At 36.2% G+C, this 20,941-nt stretch overlaps 1 protein-coding gene across 14 annotated transcripts in view; it reads left to right on the top strand.

Annotated features, from left to right (window-relative positions):
- BPTF (bromodomain PHD finger transcription factor) overlaps window positions 1–20,941 on the top strand; it is a 160,194-nt gene that overhangs the window by 64,420 nt on the left and 74,833 nt on the right. For 10 of the 14 annotated variants that reach the window (XM_032321922.1, XM_032321914.1, XM_032321916.1 and 7 more), the window contains exons 4-6: window positions 3,530–3,736; window positions 4,276–4,464; window positions 17,306–17,494. In XM_032321922.1, the coding sequence (XP_032177813.1) occupies window positions 3,530–3,736; window positions 4,276–4,464; window positions 17,306–17,494 (585 nt within the window). The remainder of the gene's footprint in view (window positions 1–3,529; window positions 3,737–4,275; window positions 4,465–17,305; window positions 17,495–20,941) is intronic. The other 4 variants (XM_032321924.1, XM_032321921.1, XM_032321920.1 and 1 more) reach the window with 3 other exon arrangements.

The raw sequence follows: 20,941 nt of genomic DNA, 5'->3' as shown, positions 1-20,941 counted from the left end.
TGTAAGGGGTGTGGGTACTGGCAATAAATTAAACATTCAGACGGAAGAATTCACCATTAAAACGCTGGTCTGCCACTGTTAAGTCTATTTGCTCTCACTGGGAACCATAATCTGAGCTATGGTAGTCCCTTTAGGAGCATCTGGGCCAGGTAAAAACCTAGAATAATTTCTTGTGGTGTTCTTCAATTTGGGATTTTATGAGAGGAAAACAGCAGAACCTGCTAGGTTCTGAAATAGCCAGGAGTAATTTGCATTATCGTGACATCAGTTTCAGCATCACAGTGTATTCTCATGACTTGACATTCTTAACCTTGAAAATAGCATAAATCCTTTCAAGTTTAGCCCTTTGGTTTTTATTTTTTTTTTATTATTGTTTATTTTTTTAAAGATTTTATTTATTTGACAGACAGAGATCACAAGTAGGCAGAGAGGTAGGCAGAGAGAGAGAGGAGGAAGCAGGCTCCCTACTGAGCAGAGAGCCCGACGTGGGGTTCGATCCTAGGACCCTGGGATCATGACCTGAGCCAAAGGCAGAGGCTTTAACCTACTGAGCCACCCAGGCGCACCAAGCCCTTTGGTTTTTATATACTTATATGTATACTTTAGGAGAGTTTAATTCTACTTTGGTAGTTCAGTTTTCCTTTTCTGTTTTTGTCTAATAGTTTATGAAAATTTTCAAATATATGGAAAGATCAAAAGAATGGTACAGTAAGCACCTGTATGTCCATCATGATTATACAATTTACTGTATATTTTTAGTTGTAAATAGTTTGCTATATTTGCTTTATCATATACCTTTATGGTAATTGTATTTTATAATTCTTTATTTTGGTGTTTTTGAAGGAAGTTTATTTTTGGAATACATTTTTCTAAGTAGAGATGGTTTTTATTTTATTTTAGAGAGAGAGAGAAAGAGCGGGTGGGAGGGGCAAAGAAAGAGGGAGAGAGAGAATCTTAAGCAGATTCCATGTCCAGCACAGAACCCCACATAGGGCTTAATCTCTCGACCCTGAGATCATGACCTGAGCTGAAATCAAGAGTCAGATGTTTAACTGGCTGACTGCGCCACCCACTCACCTTGGTAGTAGTAGTTTTGTTTTGTCTTGTTTTTAATGTTGTTTTATTCTCATTAAATGGCACTAGGAAAGTTGGGAGGATCTTGAACTAGTTAGGTGAAAAAGCTGGCAGCTGAGGACGCCTGGCTGGCTCAGTCGGTAGAGCTGGTGACTCTTGATCTCAGGGTTGTGAGTTCAAGCCCCACATTGGGCATAGAGATTCCTTGAAAAAAGGAAAAAGAAGAGTTGGAAGTTGAAAATCTGGGTGGAGCTGTGTTTGAAAGAGAAATAATGTGGCTCTAAGAAGAGCAAGTGATTAGGGACGCCTGGGTGGCTCAGTTGGTTGAGCAGCTGCCTTCGGCTCGGGTCATGATCCCAGCGTCCTGGGATCGAGTCCCACATCGGGCTCTTTGCTCGGCAGGGAGCCTGCTTCTCCCTCTGCCTCTGCCTGCCATTCTGTCTGCCTGTGCTCGCTCTACCCCCCCCCCCGATAAATAAATAAAATCTTAAAAAAAAAAAAAAAGAAGAGCAAGTGATTAGAAACTAGACTTCTAAATAAAAAGTTCTTAAAAAAAAAAAAACGAGATACTTCCATTGATAAGTTTAGTGTACTTATTAGCAAGCGTAACCACGGCTGTGGTGAATTGAACTGAAAGTGGTGGGTAAAGGGATATGAAGAGATAGGTCAAAAGGATCCTGGGAAGAAGACTTGAATGATGAGGAGGACAGAAAACATGCCAGTTGGAATTTCTTCCATATGAACTTGTCCTGTACCTATCTTAGATGGTCATATATTGATTGGCTCTGAATTCTTAGAGAAATTCGGAATAGAGAAGGTGATAGAGAGTGTGAGGAGTTAACTCCAGCCAGCTCAGCTGTCATCACTTTACCAGAAAGATCAGTGTTTTCCAGTGATGACTTTTTAGTTTTTTTTTTAATCCTAGGAAACATTCTAGATACCTACAATTTTTTTTTTAAGATTTTATTTATTTATTTGACAGAGAGAGATCACAAGTAGGCAGAGAGGCAGGCAGAGAGAGAGAGAGGAGGAAGCAGACTCCCTGCTGAGCAGAGAGCCCGATGCGGGACTCGATCCCAGGACCCTGAGATCATGACCTGAGCCGAAGGCAGCGGCTTAACCCACTGGGCCACCCAGGCACCCTAGATACCTACAATTTAAGAAGCATGGATGAAAATGCAGGTACAGAAGATTTAAACAAAGGAAATGTAAACAAGGAAATTCAAAAATTAAAAAAAAAATACCATGTTACATGGCATTAAAAATGTTTCTTGTTCACAAACACTGTACTCTAGTTGGTAATTTTATTTCTCATGGGGGTACATTTAGCAGTTCTAAAATTACTGTGTATACTAGAGTTGACCAAATAAATAGATATATTATAGATAATGAGAACAAGGTTTCTCTTGTTAGAAGTTACAGAGAAGCAACAGGGCAGTGCTTGAATGGACCACACAAACCACCGCACAAAGATAGAGAAAAAATATAGATGTATGACATACATTGTTTAGTATGCATATACATAACATTTCCTAGCTGTTGGCTGAGTATCGAAATAGTGACACTGTAATAGTAACAATTACACCTGAGCCCAGATCATATCTTCGGAATATCATTCTCCAATAAAAAAAGAACCAAGAGTCCTTACAGAGATCATGGATTCTAGGGTTGGGGCAGGGAAAATACAAGGTGAGCTTGGAACGTCTTGTCATACTAGAAAGTAAGGGAGCGCTTCATGAATGAACGAATGAACACCTGAACGACTGAAGTGTGTTCAGAGAGCACAAGCCTCACTTTCAGCTCCCAGGGGCCAAAGCTGGAATAAACTTGAGGACCAAAATAGAAAATGATAGTGTTGGATCATAATCCAAAGAGAGTCTTTGCCAATATACTTGTGGTCTACATCATGCTATAATATCATTCTACCCAAACTGAAAGAGGAAAGTCAAAACAGTTATGGGGCTTCAGAGAGAAATGTATTTTCCAAATGGGACTTTGTTTTCTCATTTTGCAGTAGCGTCTGAAGGTTAGATAGCTTGGCGACTGTAAGTCTAAACAGCTAGTTCAAGTCAGATGTGCACTGGGTCATGGGTACCTTGGTTTTGACCACTGTACCACACTGCCTAGACTGTGGGTCTGTGCAGCTTACAGTTTCCCTCATACGGTAGAAGAAATGACAGTAATCTCTATCATGTCAACTTCAAAGGTTAGACTGATTTTCTTTTTTGAAAAAAGAAAGTAGTTGTAATTACCATGTATTTTGTAGAAATGAAGATAACCAAATTGGTTGGGTTCTATAAGCATTGAAATCGTATTGGTAATCTTTATCCTTATTTCATAGTTCTAATGTCTTAACATGTTTAATTTTAATAACATATTCAAACTCTTAAGTGGCATCTGTAGTACTTTTATATTTGGTATATATGGAAGCAAAACTTCTTGTTTTTTATTACAGAAGAAATTTTGGAATCCATAAGAGCCAAAAAAGGAGATATTGATATTGTTAAAAGCCCAGAAGAAGTAGAAAAGGACAAGAACGAGACGGAGAATACTAACTCCAAAGATGTTGAGAAAAGTAGAGAGGAGTTTGAAGACCAGTCCCTTGAAAAAGACAGTGACGACAAAACAGCGGATGATGATCCTGAGCAAGGAAAATCTGAGGGTAAAAAAATTACTTGGCTAGAAAGTGATATTTAATCAGTGTTATATATGAAACCTTCAGTTTTACTTTCAAAATGAAAATGAATCTCTTTTTATTACTAATAGTTATTTAAATTTCTATTTCTAAAGAATGTAGGATATCATTTCCCCTTGTAACATGTATAATCATTGTAATGAGTTTTACATATTGGTGGATTGGTTATAATACATATCTCTGTTTATACTTCCTAATAAGGTGCCATTTTCTTATGAGATTTGTTGGTGAAAAATCCCTATTTTTATAGCAGAATATGCACTTTTGTATGTGATATGTTCATTTTTATATTAATTAAGCATTCTTAATATTTTAAATATTCGTAAATCCTCTTTGGATTACTTACTGCAGAAGTATCCCAGAATCTAATTGCTTCAAAATGGCCATCAAATAAAAGCACGTTTTCTTGGTGATCATTCATTTTTAGTAGTTGATTGAATGTGGCCATTTGTCCTAAAGCAATTTTAAAGGATATCTTTAAAGTTTTGTTGTGCATTTTACTGTAGAGCCAACAGAAGTTGGGGATAAAGGTAACTCTGTGTCAGCAAATCTTGGCGACAACACAACAAATGCTTCTTCAGAAGAGACTAGTCCCTCTGAAGGGAGGAGTCCCGTGGGGTGTCTCTCAGAAACCCATGATAGCAGCAACATGGCAGAGAAGAAGGTGGCATCTGAGCTCCCCCAGGATGTGCCAGGTACAGAGGGCAGTGTATCAATGCCTCTGTAATGGGGGGAATCGTTCCCTTTTGTAGTAAAAGCTGAATGTCACCTGAAATTTTAAAGTATGTGTTCATTCATGCTGCTTGCTTACATTAAGTGCCATCCCTGATTGCTAAATTGTCACCTAACATTTGGAGTTTGACACGTGTTCTTGCAGTTAGTGCTTGAAACTCATCATAATCTTCATGCTTTTTTAAGTTCATTTAGCTGGTTTTGACTAATAGACTTATTTGTATATTTTATCATCAGATCATAGTGGCAGATATTTTGGTTTTAAGTACTTACATACTAATGGCTCCGTGTTGAATGATTTGACCATTCCAATTCTGTATGTACTAACAAATTAATTTATGTTTGCATGTGCTTGTGTAGTTTTTTAAACATTTCAACCATAATGTTATAATAGAAAACCATTGTCACAAAACATTTTTTGCAAGATAAATTTTGACATTGAAAATGTTAAGTTAATCAATAGTCCATATTTTAAGCTTTTTAAAATTAAAATTATACTTGAAGTAAGTTATATCACACGCAAAGAATGTCATTATGCCTTTCCTTAGACCTTTTTTTAATGAAAAATAATTTTTATTATAAGAGCTATATGTATTTTTTAAAAAGCAAACTAGAAAATTTAGGTGAGCAAAACAAAATAAACACTGGTAATCCCACCACAAATTAAGAATCATAGCTAATACCTTGCTGGAAGTCCTTAATGATTTTTTTCTATATATTGTAAGAATAGCATGTATTTTCCAACTTGTGGTACTGTCATTGCTCTTGGGGGTAGGATTCTGATGTGTTGGGAAGAACGACAGCATTAGTTAACAGTTGGAAGGCTTGATTCTAGATCCGCTTCTGCCATTAAGTTAATGTCATATTTAATCTCGCAAGGCCTCAATGTCCCTGTTTTGTAATTTGAAGGATTTTGATGATTAACAGTTCTTGTGTGACTGTTTTCAACTGAGTACTTATAAACAGTGAACTATTGCTGAAAACACCAGTAACATTAAATTAGTAACAAATGTAACATTAGATTACATGCAGAGATGTATGTGTAGGGTCCAAAAGAATCAGAATAATAAGGTCACCATATTTTATCCTAATGAGAGATTGTTGATTAAGATGAAGAAAAGTCTGAAAACTGTGCTAGCTGGTGAAATAAAACAAAATTTTGAGCCTAGAAAAGAATAGACTTGGTATCAAGAGCAAGCTAGATTGAAAATAATGTAATTGTCCACTGAGAAGTTGGCTGGGGGATTAGACTTCTCTTTGAGATGTAGGATATTAAGTCAAATAAGTAGAAATAATAGGAATATTATGAGTAAATATTAACCACTTTAAATTAGAGCTGTTTAGAAAATAGAAGTAATAAATTCCCTTTTACTAAATTCATTTAGTTAAATACCTATCAGAGATAATTTCATTTCATGAAGGAATAAGTAATGTTAATACCCACCTGACCTGTCAGAGATGATTTCAGCACAAGTCCTTTATTGAATGGACTGGAGAATCAGAGATCTATAATTCTGTGGTTAGACCTCTAGGTCCTGTCCAATTAAAATATTACAGTATTACGACTTAATATCTTTATGAGACAGAATTTGGAAGCAGAGTACTAGGCCCCCAAAATTGTGAAGAGAATTTCATTTTTATTGGAATTATGATTACATCCTTAGTAAATACTTATTAAAATATTCTTTATGCTTTTAGATTGATAGTTATTGTAAACCTTATTCTTACTAGTAGGTTATATACTGGTTAGTTGTTTGGTTCTTAAACCAAACACAGTAGAATAACAGCTGTGCACAGACTTTAGCAGACATTTGCTTTTACATTATTTATTACCAGTTTATTAATATCTCTCAGACATTTGTTCTTTTGCTACCAGAATGGTTTAAGGGAGAAACTCTTATCTTGGTATACTTTTAAGGGATGCCAGATGAAATACTGTATCTGCAAGAGTTAGGGTAGTACCTGACGTGTTGAATGCTCAGTGAATGCTGGATATTGTTGTTATTGCTGTATACAGTCAAAGCTTTGAAAGAGGGAGAAGGCCTAGTGAGTAAAAAATAACAAAGTGGGTGAGTTGAATTACACATTTAAGGTTCAGCAGTAGTATTTAAGCTTCGTATTTAAACTTTGCGTTCAGTTGGTTTTTTCACGTGTAGGTCACAAAAAATCGATTTAGATGAGATCCTGAACAAGAAGTGGGAGCAAATAGCAATTGTCAGTTGCTGTAATTGGAGTTGATTGGGTTCATTAGCAGGATCAGAGTGCCAGAGAGCTGAAGAGGCTATAAATTGAAAACCTGACCATTGGGTAAATCACAGCTCTCTCCTTGACTAGACTAGAAAATTAAACTAAACCTAAAAACCTGGTAGTCTCATACTTGTTTCCAAAACAATGTGAAAAGCATTTTTAAAGACATACATTAAACACACCACACCAGTTTTTAAAGAGGAGTTTGGTACATTTAAAGTAGACAGACATTTTAGTAAATCCCTCACTTTAAAATTTACAACACTAGTGGGAATGTATCAGTGACCAAAACAGACAAAGTCAAGGCCCTTGAGGATTCTCCTTTCTAGTGGGCAGTAGATGGGCCTAATGGTAGAGTCCTGATCCTCATGGAAGACTGTAATGTAGTTACATAGAAGACTCTCTGCTTCCTTCTGTTTCTGTCTCTTTCTCCATGCACTCATTTATTCAACAAGTATTTATTGAGTGCCAGGTGCCTGGCAGTGTGCTGGGTGCTTTGTGGTATCCCTGGACCACTCTCTGTGGGCAGTAGATGAGATGTGGTATTACAAGAACTGGAGAGGGGGCTTATTCTGGTTAGATGAGAAACAATAACTGTGATAGAAAGCATCTCGGCTTTCTTTCCCAAACCTCCAGAATGTATTCAGACGCCTGATTTAATGACTCAGGCTTAACCAATAGAAGACTGTCAGATTGGAAGGTTGTTTTTTATGGAAAAATGTGTTTTGGTAAACTTTTCCATTAAAATATAACATGGTAAAGTACGTAGGTGTTAAGTAAACAGTTTCCTAAAGCATACCTCTATAACCACATCATGTCCCCCCTAGCCACCACTATGCCCATCCCCACAAAAGCATTTACTGTCTTGACTTCTACAAGTCAGTTAGGATTGCCTTTAAAAAAGATCATAAATGGTATCAAACAGTATGTACTTTTTGATGTCCAGTTTTTTTTTACCTCAACAATATATGAGAGCCATCCAGATATTACTTACAATAGTAGGACATTCTGTTTTATTGCAGTATGATATTTTATTACAGACATATATAGTGACCAATTACTAATTAATTATAATTACTCATTTTCTGTGTTGATAGGCATTTGAATGGTTTCCCATTTGGGGACCATTGTGAATAATGCTACAGTGAATATTCTTTTAAATTACATGTTTTTTATGCTCCTATATGTGCCTTTCTGGAGGTATAAGTCTTAGCTGTGAATTTCCCGGGTCATTCAGGTTGTACATGCTCATCTTAATAGAAATGGGTAGCTTTCTAGAGTGGTTATACAGGTTCACACTTCATCAGTGGTCTGTGAGAGTGCTCGCTCCTCTGCATCCTTGCTAACACTTGGTATCATTAGTGTCATTCGGTTTTTTCTCCTTTATTTTAGTCATTCTGATGGCATTATAGGGATATCTGGTTTGAACTTGTGACTAAGAATGTTGAGCGTGTGTGTGTGTGTGTGTATGTTGTGTATATATGCACATATTTGTTAAATATATGTATACCCAGGCCATTCGGCTACCTTTTTTTGTAAACTACCTGTCAGTTCTTTTGTTTTCTCTTTTGTGGTGTCTTTTTCATTTGTGATTGTTTTCATGACAGAGGGTTAATTCCAGTCCCTCTGCTCCTTCTGGAAGCAGAAGTACTTAACATTGATTTTTTATTTTAAGATTTTATTTATTTCTTTTACAGAGGGAGATCACAATTAGGCAGAGAGCAGGCAGAGAGAGAGGAGGAAGCAGGCTCCCCACTGAGTGAGAGCCTGACGTGGGGCTCAATCCCAGAACTCTGGGATCAGAGGCCTTAACCCACTGAGCCACCCAGGCATCCCCTTACATTGATTTTTTAATTTATTTATTTATTTGTCAGAGAGAGAGAGAGAGAGGGAACAAGAGAACGGGCACAAGCAGGGAGAACAGCAGGCAGAGGAAAAAGCAGGCTCCCTGCTGAGCAAGGAGCCCGATGTGGAACTTGATCGCAGGACCCTGGGATCATGACCTGAGCCAAAGGCAGACATTTAACGACTGAGCCACCAAGTCATCCCTAATTTTTTTTTTTAAGATTTTATTTATTTACTTGACAGACAGATCACAAGTAGGCAGAGATAGTGGGGGAAGCAGGCTTCTTGCTGAGTAGAGAGCCCGATGTGGGGCTCGATCCCAGGACCCTGAGATCATGACTTGAGCCAATGGTAGACACTTAATGACTGAGCCACCCAGGTGCCCCTAAAATTTTTAATTTTTATCATTGTTTTGGTTGTATTAAAAAAAAAATAGAGCTCCTCCAAAAGAGTATCCTAGTTGATACTTACATTTAGATGCAATATTATTTCTCCTCTGCCTCCTTAAGATGGATGCTTTGATAATTTTTAGTTTTTATTTATTTTTTCTAGTCTATCAAGGCTATGATTTTCCCTTTATGTACTGCCATAGCTGCATCCTGCAAACTGATATATTGTCTTTGCCATTCAGTTTAAAATGTTTTCTGATTATGAGATAGTTTTCTTTTTAACCCATTCTGGTTATCTTTTTTTTTTTTTGCTATTGATTTTTAGCTTAACCTACTGCAGTCAAAGTAATTGTTGAGGTTTTATGGTTCAGTATGTGGTTAATATTGATAAATGTCTTAATTATCAATATGTATTTTTAGTTGTTGGGTACGATATTGGGCAGTCAGATCAAGGTTTTGAATTCTGTTGTTCAAATCTCTATCCTTGCTATTTTTTTTTTTCTCTTCTTTTTCTGTAAGATACTTTAAAATTACTTCAGTTTACTGTAGAGTTTCCTTTTTCTCTTAATTTTTTTTTTTCAGTTTTTGCATTATATACTTTGAGACTGTCTAATTAGGTTCACATAGTCTTTATATTGCTTGTTGAATTAACTTTATTATTGCAAAATATCATTTATCTTTATTTTTTTGTAAGATTTATTTATTGATTTTAGAGAGAGAACACACGTGCAAGTGAGGGGAGGGGCAAAGGAAGAGGAATAGAATCTCAAGCAGTCTCCCTGCTGAGTGTGGAGCCTGACGTAGGATTCCATCTCACAACCTTAAGATTGTGAACTGAGGGGAAATCAAGAGTTGGACACTCAACTGACTGAACCACCTAGGTGTGGTTTAGAGATTCAAAGATAAAATGTCCTTTATCTTTAGTAAAATTTCTAAGCTACAACAGCTTGCTTTTAATTCCATCCCAGGACCCTGGGATCATGACCTGAGCTGAAAGTAGATGCTTTACTGACTGAGCCACCCAGAATGGGTGAGTCACCCATTCTGAATTCTGAGTCACCCTAGAATTTCTTTAGAAATATATCCAGAGTCTTTTTAGAAATACATCTTTCAGGGCACCTGGGTGGCTTGTTGGTTTAGTGTCTATCTTCAGCTCGGGTTGTGATCTTGGAGTCCTGGGATCGAGCCCCTGGTTTGGCTCCCTCCTCAGTGGGGAATCAACTTTACCTTCTCTCTACCCCTCCCCCCACCCATGCACTCTGTCAAATAAATAAAATCTTAAAAAAAAATACATCTACTTTCAGATTTTTTCAGAAGTAAATTTATATTGGGGAGCCTGGCTGGCCCAGTGAAAAGTGTTTCTCTTGATCTTGGGGTTGTGGGTTCAAGCCCTGTGTTCAGTGTAGAGATTGTTTAAAAATTTAAAGAAATCTTCAGAAGAAAAGAAGTAAATGTATATTATTTCAAGCTATATTTTGACATAAAGTCTTATCAGAGAGCACTGTCATTTTTATGTGATACAATAAATGATATTATGTAATTGGGAAAAATTATAAATTCATGGTCAAAAAATCTGTGGGAGTGAGAACATGAGAAAAAACATGCAGATGTGATTTCATTTTGGGTATGATCCGTGATCAGAAAGATTTTTATGTGGCAAAGATTGATTAAACTGAAAAGTTGGGCCATATTTTGGGGAAGGTTAGTAGCCATCACTTAAAAATACTAATCTTTTAACATACCTATTAGATTTTTTTCCTTGCTTCTGTGTTCCAGACATTTCACTTCAGTTCATGAAAATGGTTATGTTGCCAAAAACATCCCCATGTAGCAAGTATGCTCTTTAGTATTACTTCTTTGTAATTAACAAGAGGCTTAGTTTCAGAATTACACTTTTGTCCTGGATTTTAGATTGGAACCTTTTTGTACCAGAATGTTGAGTTTCAAATTTAAAAGGGAGAAAAGGATACATGACTTGGTAGCATCTTAAAGTCAAATCCACTCTTAAGAGTTTGTATTCAGACAATGCAGACAGCATTTGTTTTAAGTTGATGCCTGCAGATTTAATGCCTGGGATTAAAGAACATATCAGCAGTAGATAAAACTAGCTTCATTTCCATATAATTGTTTTGAAAATGTTTCCATGGACATTCTGAAACTCTAACTGCTATAAAGTTAAACTAAAGGAACATACTGATTTAAACTGTTAACTTTTGGGGATAATGACATCTTGAAAGATAGGCACTTTGCTTTAAAGATTTTTATTTATTTATTTGACAGAGAGAGATCACAAGCAGGCAGAGAGAGAGAGAGGAGGAAGCAGGCTCCCCACTGAGCAGAGAGCCCGATGCGGGACTCGATCCCGGAACCCCGAGATCATGACCTGAGCCGAAGGCAGCAGCTCAACCCACTGAGTCACCCAGGTGCCCCAGGCACTTTGCTTTAGTTTTGAATTTTACTACAAGGGAAATTCGGTGGGGGTGCCTGGGTGGCTCAGTCAGTTAAGCATCTGCCTTCAGCCCAGAACGTGATCCCGGGGTGCTGGGATCAAGGACTGCATTGGGCGCTCTGCTCTGTGGGGAGCCTGCTCCTCTTTCTCCCTCTGCCCCTCCAGCTTGTGCTCATGCACTCTCTCAAATGAATGAATAAAACCTTTTTTTTTTTAAAAGGGAAATTCATTTGATAGGAGGCTGTTGGTAGTAGATGCTAAACCAGTATATTAGCCTCACTGAGTTGATCCGTAAGCTTTTGAGCTTCTGCAGTTAAATAATCTTTTCTTTCTTATCCTTTTTTAGGTTTGGTTTTAATTTCTAGTTGTATACATTCTGATTAGCTATTTTACCTCAATTTTTTCCTTTAAAAAAATTCCCCTTTTAACCAGATAGAAAAATTACTTTTTTCTTTGTAGTTTTTTTGCTTAGAATTTTGTTTTTTAGGTTTTGGTGTTACTGTTTAGAAGTTGAAGATCAAGATCTACATGTAATTTTGGTTTGAGGGATAACCATAAAACTTACCCTATAATTGATTCATTGACAGTGTTTGTCATGGCTAATGAAAATAGTATTGTAAATGCCAAAACCCATAATATTTGCCATATGGCTAGAAATTCGGACTTTAAAATGTACCTCTTGGTAGGTGATACCTTCTTGGTGGTATTTTGAAACAACTGCTTCAGATTTCCTTAATCTATAGCCAAATGAAGTAAAGAAGTGAAGAGTTGTAGAACAGTTATTTAAAGGTAGCTTTTTTGTTTGTTTGTTTATTTATTTATAGTAATTTCTATACCCAATGTGGGGCTCAATCCCATGGCCGCAAGAACAGGAGTCACATGGTCTTCTGACTGAGCCAGCCAGGCTCCCCTAGAACAATTATTTAAAACAACAACAACAGCCAAGGTGTCTGGGTGGTTCTGTAGGTTAAGCATTTGACTTTGGATCTCAGCTCAGGTTTTGATCTCAAGTTCATGAGTTCGAGCTGTGCCTTGTGCTCCACTCTGGGCGTGGAGCCTACTTTAGAAAAAAAGCAAAAACCAACAACCAAAATCAGTATTCTAAACTGAAGTGGAGGAAACGCTGTTTTCCACTTAAGACAGATTAACTTTGGATGAAGTAACAAAAAAAGCTATGTTTTATAAATTTCTGGCAGTCTTTAGTTTATTATTGCCTTTAAATGGATACAATCTGAATTCGATTTGCTTTCAGTGGTTTATTGGCTTTTTTAGATGAGAATACCTGGTAAGGGATTGATTGCCCGTTCTTGTATGAAGTACCATTATCTCCCCAATAGCAGAAAACACTTTCTCTAAAGTATTTTAAGATGTGTATAGTCAGAATCTCTTTAAGTTCCTATCCCAGAATTTTCTTAGTTTACCATACTTGGAGTATATTATATGCTAAAAAAGTTTTGGTGGGCCGGTCTAGAATTTTTCTTATTCTGTGGGACAGTGCACTCTGAAGTCATGAGGGGATATCTTCATATATTATTTTTTATATATTATCTTTATATATATATTTATGTATATTATATATATTGAGAAGATGATATTTAGACCGACCATTATACATTAGGACTACTACACTTCACAAATACAGATCTTACAGCTGTGAAAAGAATGGTTAGAGAAGAATTTGATATTATTTGTGAGAGACTTATTTTGTTCAGATTTTTCTGAGTTAGTTGATTTTATTACTGGTTTATAGCTGTCAGATGTTAAGTTTGGCATTTTGAAATCCTTCATAAAAATTTTTTATACTAGAGACATTTTCAAACATACATAAAAGTTAAGAGAATAGTATAGTGACCACACCCACATTACTGTATATCTAATATGTAAAAAAGAATTACCAAGATTTGTCTTATTTGCTTCACCCATTTTTTTTTAACTCCTTGTTTTTCTTTTTTTGGCTCAAAAAATATTTTCCTCTTTGATTCTAGGTGTACATTGTCAGGTAAATCACAGTCCTTAGTTAATAGTACTCATCACTGGTCATTGCATAGTATCCCTTAATTTATTCATTCAGGTTTTAAATTACTTAATAATGAAACTAAACACCTAGGAACTTGTCACCCAGACAAAAAGCTAAGTCCTGCTTTGATACTAACCTGCATCTTTAATCACCTCCCCAAGTTCATCCCCTGCCTCCTTCTCCCCTATCTGAAGTAGTTGTCACTCTGAATCCTGTGTTCACTAATATCTTCTTTTGTTTTTATAAGGGAAACACAGTAGAATCAAGACTGTTGATATTGGAGGTCAAAGTGATATATAATTCACTTGCTCTTGCTTCATTGAGTTGATTTACATAATTTTCTAAAAACTACGTATTTCTCTTTTTAGTTTTAAACTTTATTATGAGTGTATAGTGTTAAATATTTATTTTTCAGTGTATTGTGTTACGTGTGACTTTTTGAAACTTCAGTTTTTCACTTTATATTATAGTAATAATATAATATTGTATGTTGCTAATTGCATTGTAATATTCCTCTGTGCAACTGTACCACAGGTTTGTTTTTTTTTTCCCCTTTCTCGTTAATATGATTTTGGATTCTTTTCCTACTGCAGTATTTTAAAGCAAATCCCAGACATCAGGTTATATCAATCTTACATACGTCTCTAAAAAATATGAAAAATATGAACATTTTCTTAGATAATTACATCGTCATTTTAATAAAATTAATAGCAATTCCTTAATATCATCTACTGTTCTGTTATTTAAAATTTGCTCTCTTAAAAAAAAATTTTTTTTTTTTACATTTGTTGTATTTGTAGTAACTCCAGATAAGGTTCCCTTATGACATGACAGTTGATTTTATATCTCTTGAGTCTCTTCGTCTAGAGTATTCTCACCTTCTCCGACATTTTCGCTCTGTACACTGTTGACTTGTTGAGAATCATAGTGTATCTTGCTATGGGATATCCTACATTTGGGATTTGTCTGTTCCCTTCCTCTTAGTGTTCTTCAGTTTATTCTGAAATCTTGATTAAAATCATTTTTAACTATTTTTGGCAAGAATATTCCATAACTTTGTGCTGGGTACTTCATATTATAAAGCATCAATAGGCTCGTGATGTCTTTTTATGGTCTGCCTTTATAAATGCTGAAGTTGATCAGTGAGGTCAGGTAGTGACATTGTAAAGTTTCCTGTTAACCTCTCATTCATTGATGATCATTTCAGGATCAGTTACTTGTTTGGAGATTATAATGTGGTGGTTTTTAATTCTGTCTTTTTTCTGAATTTGTTTAACTGGAATTCTGTGAAGAATTTTCTCTCATTAGCTGAGACTGTTTGAATACTTGAAATCTAGTTAGAGCAGGAATAAATGCTGAATTATTTTTCAGAATCAGTAGTTGGTGTCCAGTTACTTTCAGTGTTGATTCATGAGTTAGGGACTTCTGTACAAGAGCGTGGCTTTCTCATTTTAAATATCTGTTTGAACTCATGGGTCTTTATGTATTCAATTGGTTTTAGTCAGTGGTAGTTATTCATTTTGCTTATATTGACCAGCACAAGCCCCTTCATGTTGGCTTTTGAGTCCTTTTTCCATGACCCTGTTAGATAGCTTCCCTGCTTTTTGACAAAGTAAGATGTATGAGGCATATCTTACATATTTCCTACCCCAGACCGAGAATCAGTCATTCCTCCAAGAAGTCCTGGTTCTTTTTTAGTAGGGAACGATATTTAGAGACCACAGTCTGGGCTGAGGTATTTACTGCCCTCAGGCCATCTTTGCCTTTAGGCTTTTTTGGTAGGTGGTATTAGGAAATATGTATTTTTGAAAAGAAAAAGATCATCTGTTCATATTGACATTTCAGATTCAGATTGAGGATTGTATATTTGGGTGTTCTGTTTTTTCTTGTTCTCTTTTTTTCCCCCTTGGTTTTAAACTTGTATCTCTTCCCTGACACTGGAAACTTTAGTCCCTAGCAGAGGAGTATCTTAATTACACATTTGCTTTGTCCTGATACAGATGTTAATAATAATATATCATTAATATATATCTTAACATCTTGGTGTACATTTATAAGAAATAATCTTATATATTATAGTAATTTTGTAACACCAATATTATGCTGACAGTAAGACTACTGAATAGCATTTGAAATGATTTTTATAGTTCTTTATTCATCCTTGTGCCATATTTCTAGTAAGGACATACAGTCAAAATACTGTGTTCCAAAGTCACTTAAATTAATTTTTTTCTCTGTGGGTTATGCCAACAGCTTGATGTACAAATAGGTTAATTTGTTTCAGTTTTTAGGGATTACGTTTCTAATTTTAATTTTTAGAAAAATGAAAAACATCTACATGATTCCAAAATCACACTGTAACTGTATACAGAGAGTTTTCATATCCATCCTTTCCCTCTAGGTGATCATTTCCTTTCCTTCCCTCATAGGTAGCCACATTTGTTAATTGTTGCTTATTTTTCCAGTGTTTTAAAATTTTTGTTAATAAAATCAAAATCTGCCTATAAAGTTCTATTTCTGTCCCCTTCTTACACAGAAGCTAGGATACTGTAACTGCTTCTGCGCTTTTTACATTTAATCTTTCATGTGTAGATCTAGTGATCTCCCCAGTCCTTGTTAGGGTGCATCATATCTCATTGTGTATATCACCTTTTATTCAGTGAGTGCCCCCATTGATGGACGTTTTGTGTAGGTTTTTTGCCATTAAAAATAATTCTGCGATGAATAGCTCTGTAAATAAAACATTTAGTATTTTCAACAGTGTATTTTGGGATAGATTTTAGGACATGGGATTGGTAGGTTTGGGAGTGCATGTGTGGATATATTGTCAGTTCCTTTTTATCCACTTTGCCCCATTTTTCACTCCTGCTGTATTGTGTGGGAGTGCCTATTAACAAATTGCCTCTTTACCTGAGTGTATTGTGAGTCTTGGATTTTTGCCAACCACATAGCTGGGAAGCTCCATATAGTTCTACTTTGCATTTCTTTTGGTTTGAATTAATGAGCATTTTCCCAAATCTTTAAAGACCATTTTCATTTCTTTGTGACTTCTTGCAGATTTTTTTATTTTTCTATCAGGTTATTGAGACTTTTTTCTTTAAAAAAATAATAGGAGCTCATTATACATTAGGGATAGCCTTTGTGATATACCGCCAACCACTTTTTAACTTAGGTGATTTAAAGAACATCTTAGTGACAAAATGAAATTCAGAAGGAAGGAGGCCCTTAATTTCTGAACTACCATGGAAAAGCCTAGGCTTTCAGTTAATGATCGTGTTCATTTTTATATACTTTTAGGGATATACTTAGCTATCACTAAGTATTCTTAGTGATTACTTAGTTATTGCTCAGTTTTCTTAATGATAACTATTAAATTGTTCTTAAAATTTACAATGACTTCAGCATTACCTTCTAGTTAATTTGGAGCACAGATTCAAGCAGAAAATCTTAGAGATAAATAATCCAGTTGAATGCTATTTCTGATACTGTTTGACTCCTTTTTTAAGGGAGAGTATAAATTTCAGATTTTGAGGGATTGTCTCAAAACCACTGCTACGTTTTGTGGGATAATTATATCACTTTATTATTCTTCTTCAGCTCTGGGGTTTCTGAAAGATTGTCTGCCTTGTGTAGAGACTAAGATGATAAGAGTCTGAGTTGGTAGACCGAGAGACTTCAAAAATAACTCACAGGGTGTTGCTTATAGATCTCAGACATTGTGTTCTTCATACATCAGCAGCTTTTCTTTTTAAATTCTAGCTCTGTAATGCAGTCCTCAAACAGTTAAATATCTTCTGACAAAGTAGTTATTTTTCATGTGATTTCTAATCTAAAAATCAGATATTCTATTTTTCTAGAAGAACCTAACAAGACATGTGACAGCAGTAACACTAGTGCTACCACTACCTCCATCCAGCCTAATCTGGAAAACAGTAACAGCAGCAGTGAACTAAATTCTTCCCAGAGTGAATCTGCTAAGGCAGCTGATGAGCCTGAAAATGGAGAAAGAGAGTCTCATACACCTGTCTCTATTCAAGAAGAGATAGGTAAGAATACACTTCATCCATTACAGCGAACTTTTTAAATTTTTTGATTTTTAATTTTTTAAATAAAAGTTTGATGGGGTGGGAAGACTTAGATTTTCTTTTCCTTTTTTTTTCTTTTTTTTGAACACAAGTAGCACTTGTCATTGTTTTTATTTTAAAAAATGCAAATGCACAGGAAGAAACAAATCTTTTTAGTACCCCCTCCCCAAAGGTAACCACTGTCAACAGTTTGGTGTGTAACATTTTCTGTCTTTCTCCATGTGGTTACATTAATGTATGTATGTTTACCAAAAGGGTTTTTTTTTTTCTATTTTTTTTTTTTTTAACATAAATGGAATCATTCTGCATGCATTGTTCTGCATCTTGCTTTTTTTCCACTCAGTAATGTATGTAGGGGATCTTCTCATGATATAAATTGAATTCATTCTTTTTTTTTTTTTTAAACTGCTGCATGGTACTCCACAGTATAGATGAACATTAATTCATTACCATTTCTCTGTTAGTGTACATACAGGCTGTTAACAGGTTTTATAGTGGTGCCTTTTTTCTTTCTTTCTTTTCTTTTTTTTTTAAAACATCCTCAGCATATAACTCTGTGTACTTATGCAAGTATTTCTTATGCAAGTATTTCTGGCACTGTAGGAACAGTAAGTGGAATTGCTGGGTCAAATGGTAGGTACATTTTTAAAATCGCGACAACTGCTGCTTAGTTTTACATTAAAAAGGATTTATACCAATAATTTACATACCTATTTTTTCATACTCTCACCTGAATTCAACATCAGTCTCTTTTTTGCTAATGATGAAAAGTATTTCATTTAAAAATTTGCATATCTCTGCTTACTAATGTGGTTTAGTTTCTCTTTATGTGTTTGTTGAACTTTCACTGAATTGCTTATTCATATCTTTTGCTCATTTTTTCCTGTTGCGTTTTGATAGTTTTTCTTGATGAGTCTTAGGAATGCTTTATGTATTATGGCTGTTATCTTTTGCTTTTATGTATATACTTATACAGTCATTGCTTGTTTTAACTCTTCCTGTTACCTTGTTATACAGAAATTTTTATATTTTTATATAGTTAAATTTATTAATCTTTTTCTTTAGGGTTTGTCTGGATTTTGTGTCTTACTTAGATCCTATCCCAAGCATATACATATGTTTTACAGTAATTTCACATAATACTGTATAACTTTGTTTTTAATTTGCTGTATAATTTTGTGTATGGTAGGAGATGGAGATCTGTTTTAATTAGAACTTGTTTTCAGTTGCAAGTTACCAAACCAGCTTAAACTAGCTTAAGTGAAAAGGGGAATTAACTAGCTCATGTAATTGGGAAGTCCAGACCATCATGAGGCATAACTGGACCCCCAGGTATCAAAGCTTTTCTGTCTTCCTCTCTTTCTCTCCACCTTTTGATGTGCATATGTTTGTGTGTTAACTTCATTCTCTCCTAATACAGACAGGCTTTTTCCAAGTGGCAGGGAAGATGGCATCAGCGGTTTGTATTCCTATCTTTCCAAGGTCTGTGACCCAAAGGCAAGGCCCCTACTCCTGCTTCAAATCAAAAGTCCTTGAGGAAGGAATTTGAGTGGCCTATCTTGGACATATTGTTCCCACCCCTGTGGCCAGGGCAGGCAAGGTATTATAATTGATGGCTCCAGCAAAAGTTTATGATTGAAGTGGGTAGGAATGGTTTTCCAAAGAGAGAGGAATGCTGCGGAGATAGGAGACAAATACCCCCCCAGTTACACCCTTTGGTAGCTCAGCACAAACATATTTACCCAAATTCAAAAATGCTTCTGCCTAACACAGTGCAAAGATCTCACCTACAACTGGAGTTTTTTTCAAAAACTTCCCAAAATTACCTCTGATATTTATAACTTTAGAATTTCTGTGTGTTGTGTATTATTTCTGATTAGGTCTGGATATAGCTTCTCTCAATCTCACAGTCCATGAGCCAAATTATGAATTTAACTGCCTGTCACACTTGTTATCTTGATAGTGGAGGGTGTTCTTTGATACGTCTGGCTGCCCTTGTTTTTTTGGGAGGATGGCTGTGGGTGAAATGTGAGAAGTATATGGGAAGATCCCCCTTCTGGAGGCCATTCTGCTTTAGCAGCTTAGTTCCTGCTGGCTGTTGTCAGGGACAGGTTGCTGGGGATCTGGCTGTAGGTCTCCTTCATAGATTGCCTGCGTGCCCAGCCTAATCCCCAATACCCAGAAACTCTGCTTAGGCTCTCTGGGGGTTAAGCCCCTCTACTTGTTCTCTTGGTCTGCTTTGCAGACCCAGTTTCCTAGCCTTCAGGTGAATAAAGTCCTGCTTAAGCAGAATTCTGCCTCCTGCCATCCTTAAACAGTGAGCTGTAGGGGCTGGAGTAAAGCAGCTCTGTACTCTGCCTCCAGACTGCATGGCAGCAATTCACTCCTTTATAATAGGAGGAATGTGGCCTTTGGGCAGGGGGTGTTATATAAGCCTTGTTCCCTTTCCGGCCCTTTTAGGTCTTACCTCTAAAGATGAATTTTCTGCTTTTCCCTTATTTTACTAAACTTAGCAAGTGTCAGGGTGCCTGAGTGGCTCAGTCAAAAGAGCATGCAACTCTTGATCTCTGGGTCATGAGTTCGAGCCCCACATTGACGGTAGAGATTATTTAAATAAATAAATAAACTTAAAAATAAAACACCTTATCAAGTGTCAAAGGATTGACTCCCAGCTGTACTGGATGATTGGCTCTAAATTGAAGGGCTTTTAAACTGTGCCTTCCCTTTCTGCTTTTAGAAAGTCCAGCTTAGGTCAGATGCTGTCCCAGAAGTCTTTGTTGTAGGGCCATATAGATGGTCCAGTGAGGTAGCCACCATAGTTCAGTATCTTGGCGTAAAATTTAAGCATGGGTAGACTCATGGTCTGAGACACAAGAGAAAATTGTCAATTGTCTGATTAATTGCTTTTCTGTCACAAATTGAAGGTTTCTAGCTTTCCAGGTTGGGATGGAAAAACCCCTGATATCCCTTACCTATCTTGATTCAGTCAGTGCTATATTTTGGGTTAGAAATCTTAAAATGCTATGGATTATTTAGTTCTTTGGTTGTAAGTGACGGAAATCTATCAGACTTCCTTAAAATAAAAACGGGAATTTTATTGGTTCATTTGGGAATTCTAGATTGGGAAGTCTAGAGGTAGTGACAGACAGCTTCAGGTGCATTATTAGACCTGGGTGCCAAATGAGGTTATCACAGGTCTTCCTCTTACCCATACCCTCCCCTCACCCCCGCTTGCCCCCATGATGAGCTTATTGTCTTGTATTATTAAAAGTTTTTTCCTATGTTGTGGGATAAAAAGTAGACAGCCTCTAATTTATACTCGTTTTGTTCACTAACACAAAAACCAGAAGGGCACCTGGCTGGCTCAGTTGGAAGAGCATCCAACCCTTGGTGTTGGGGTTGTGAGTT

This window comes from Mustela erminea, chromosome 18 (assembly GCF_009829155.1).
Source record: "Mustela erminea isolate mMusErm1 chromosome 18, mMusErm1.Pri, whole genome shotgun sequence".
NCBI classification, from domain to species: Eukaryota; Metazoa; Chordata; class Mammalia; order Carnivora; family Mustelidae; genus Mustela; species Mustela erminea.
This window is presented reverse-complemented; position numbering and strand designations above follow the sequence as displayed.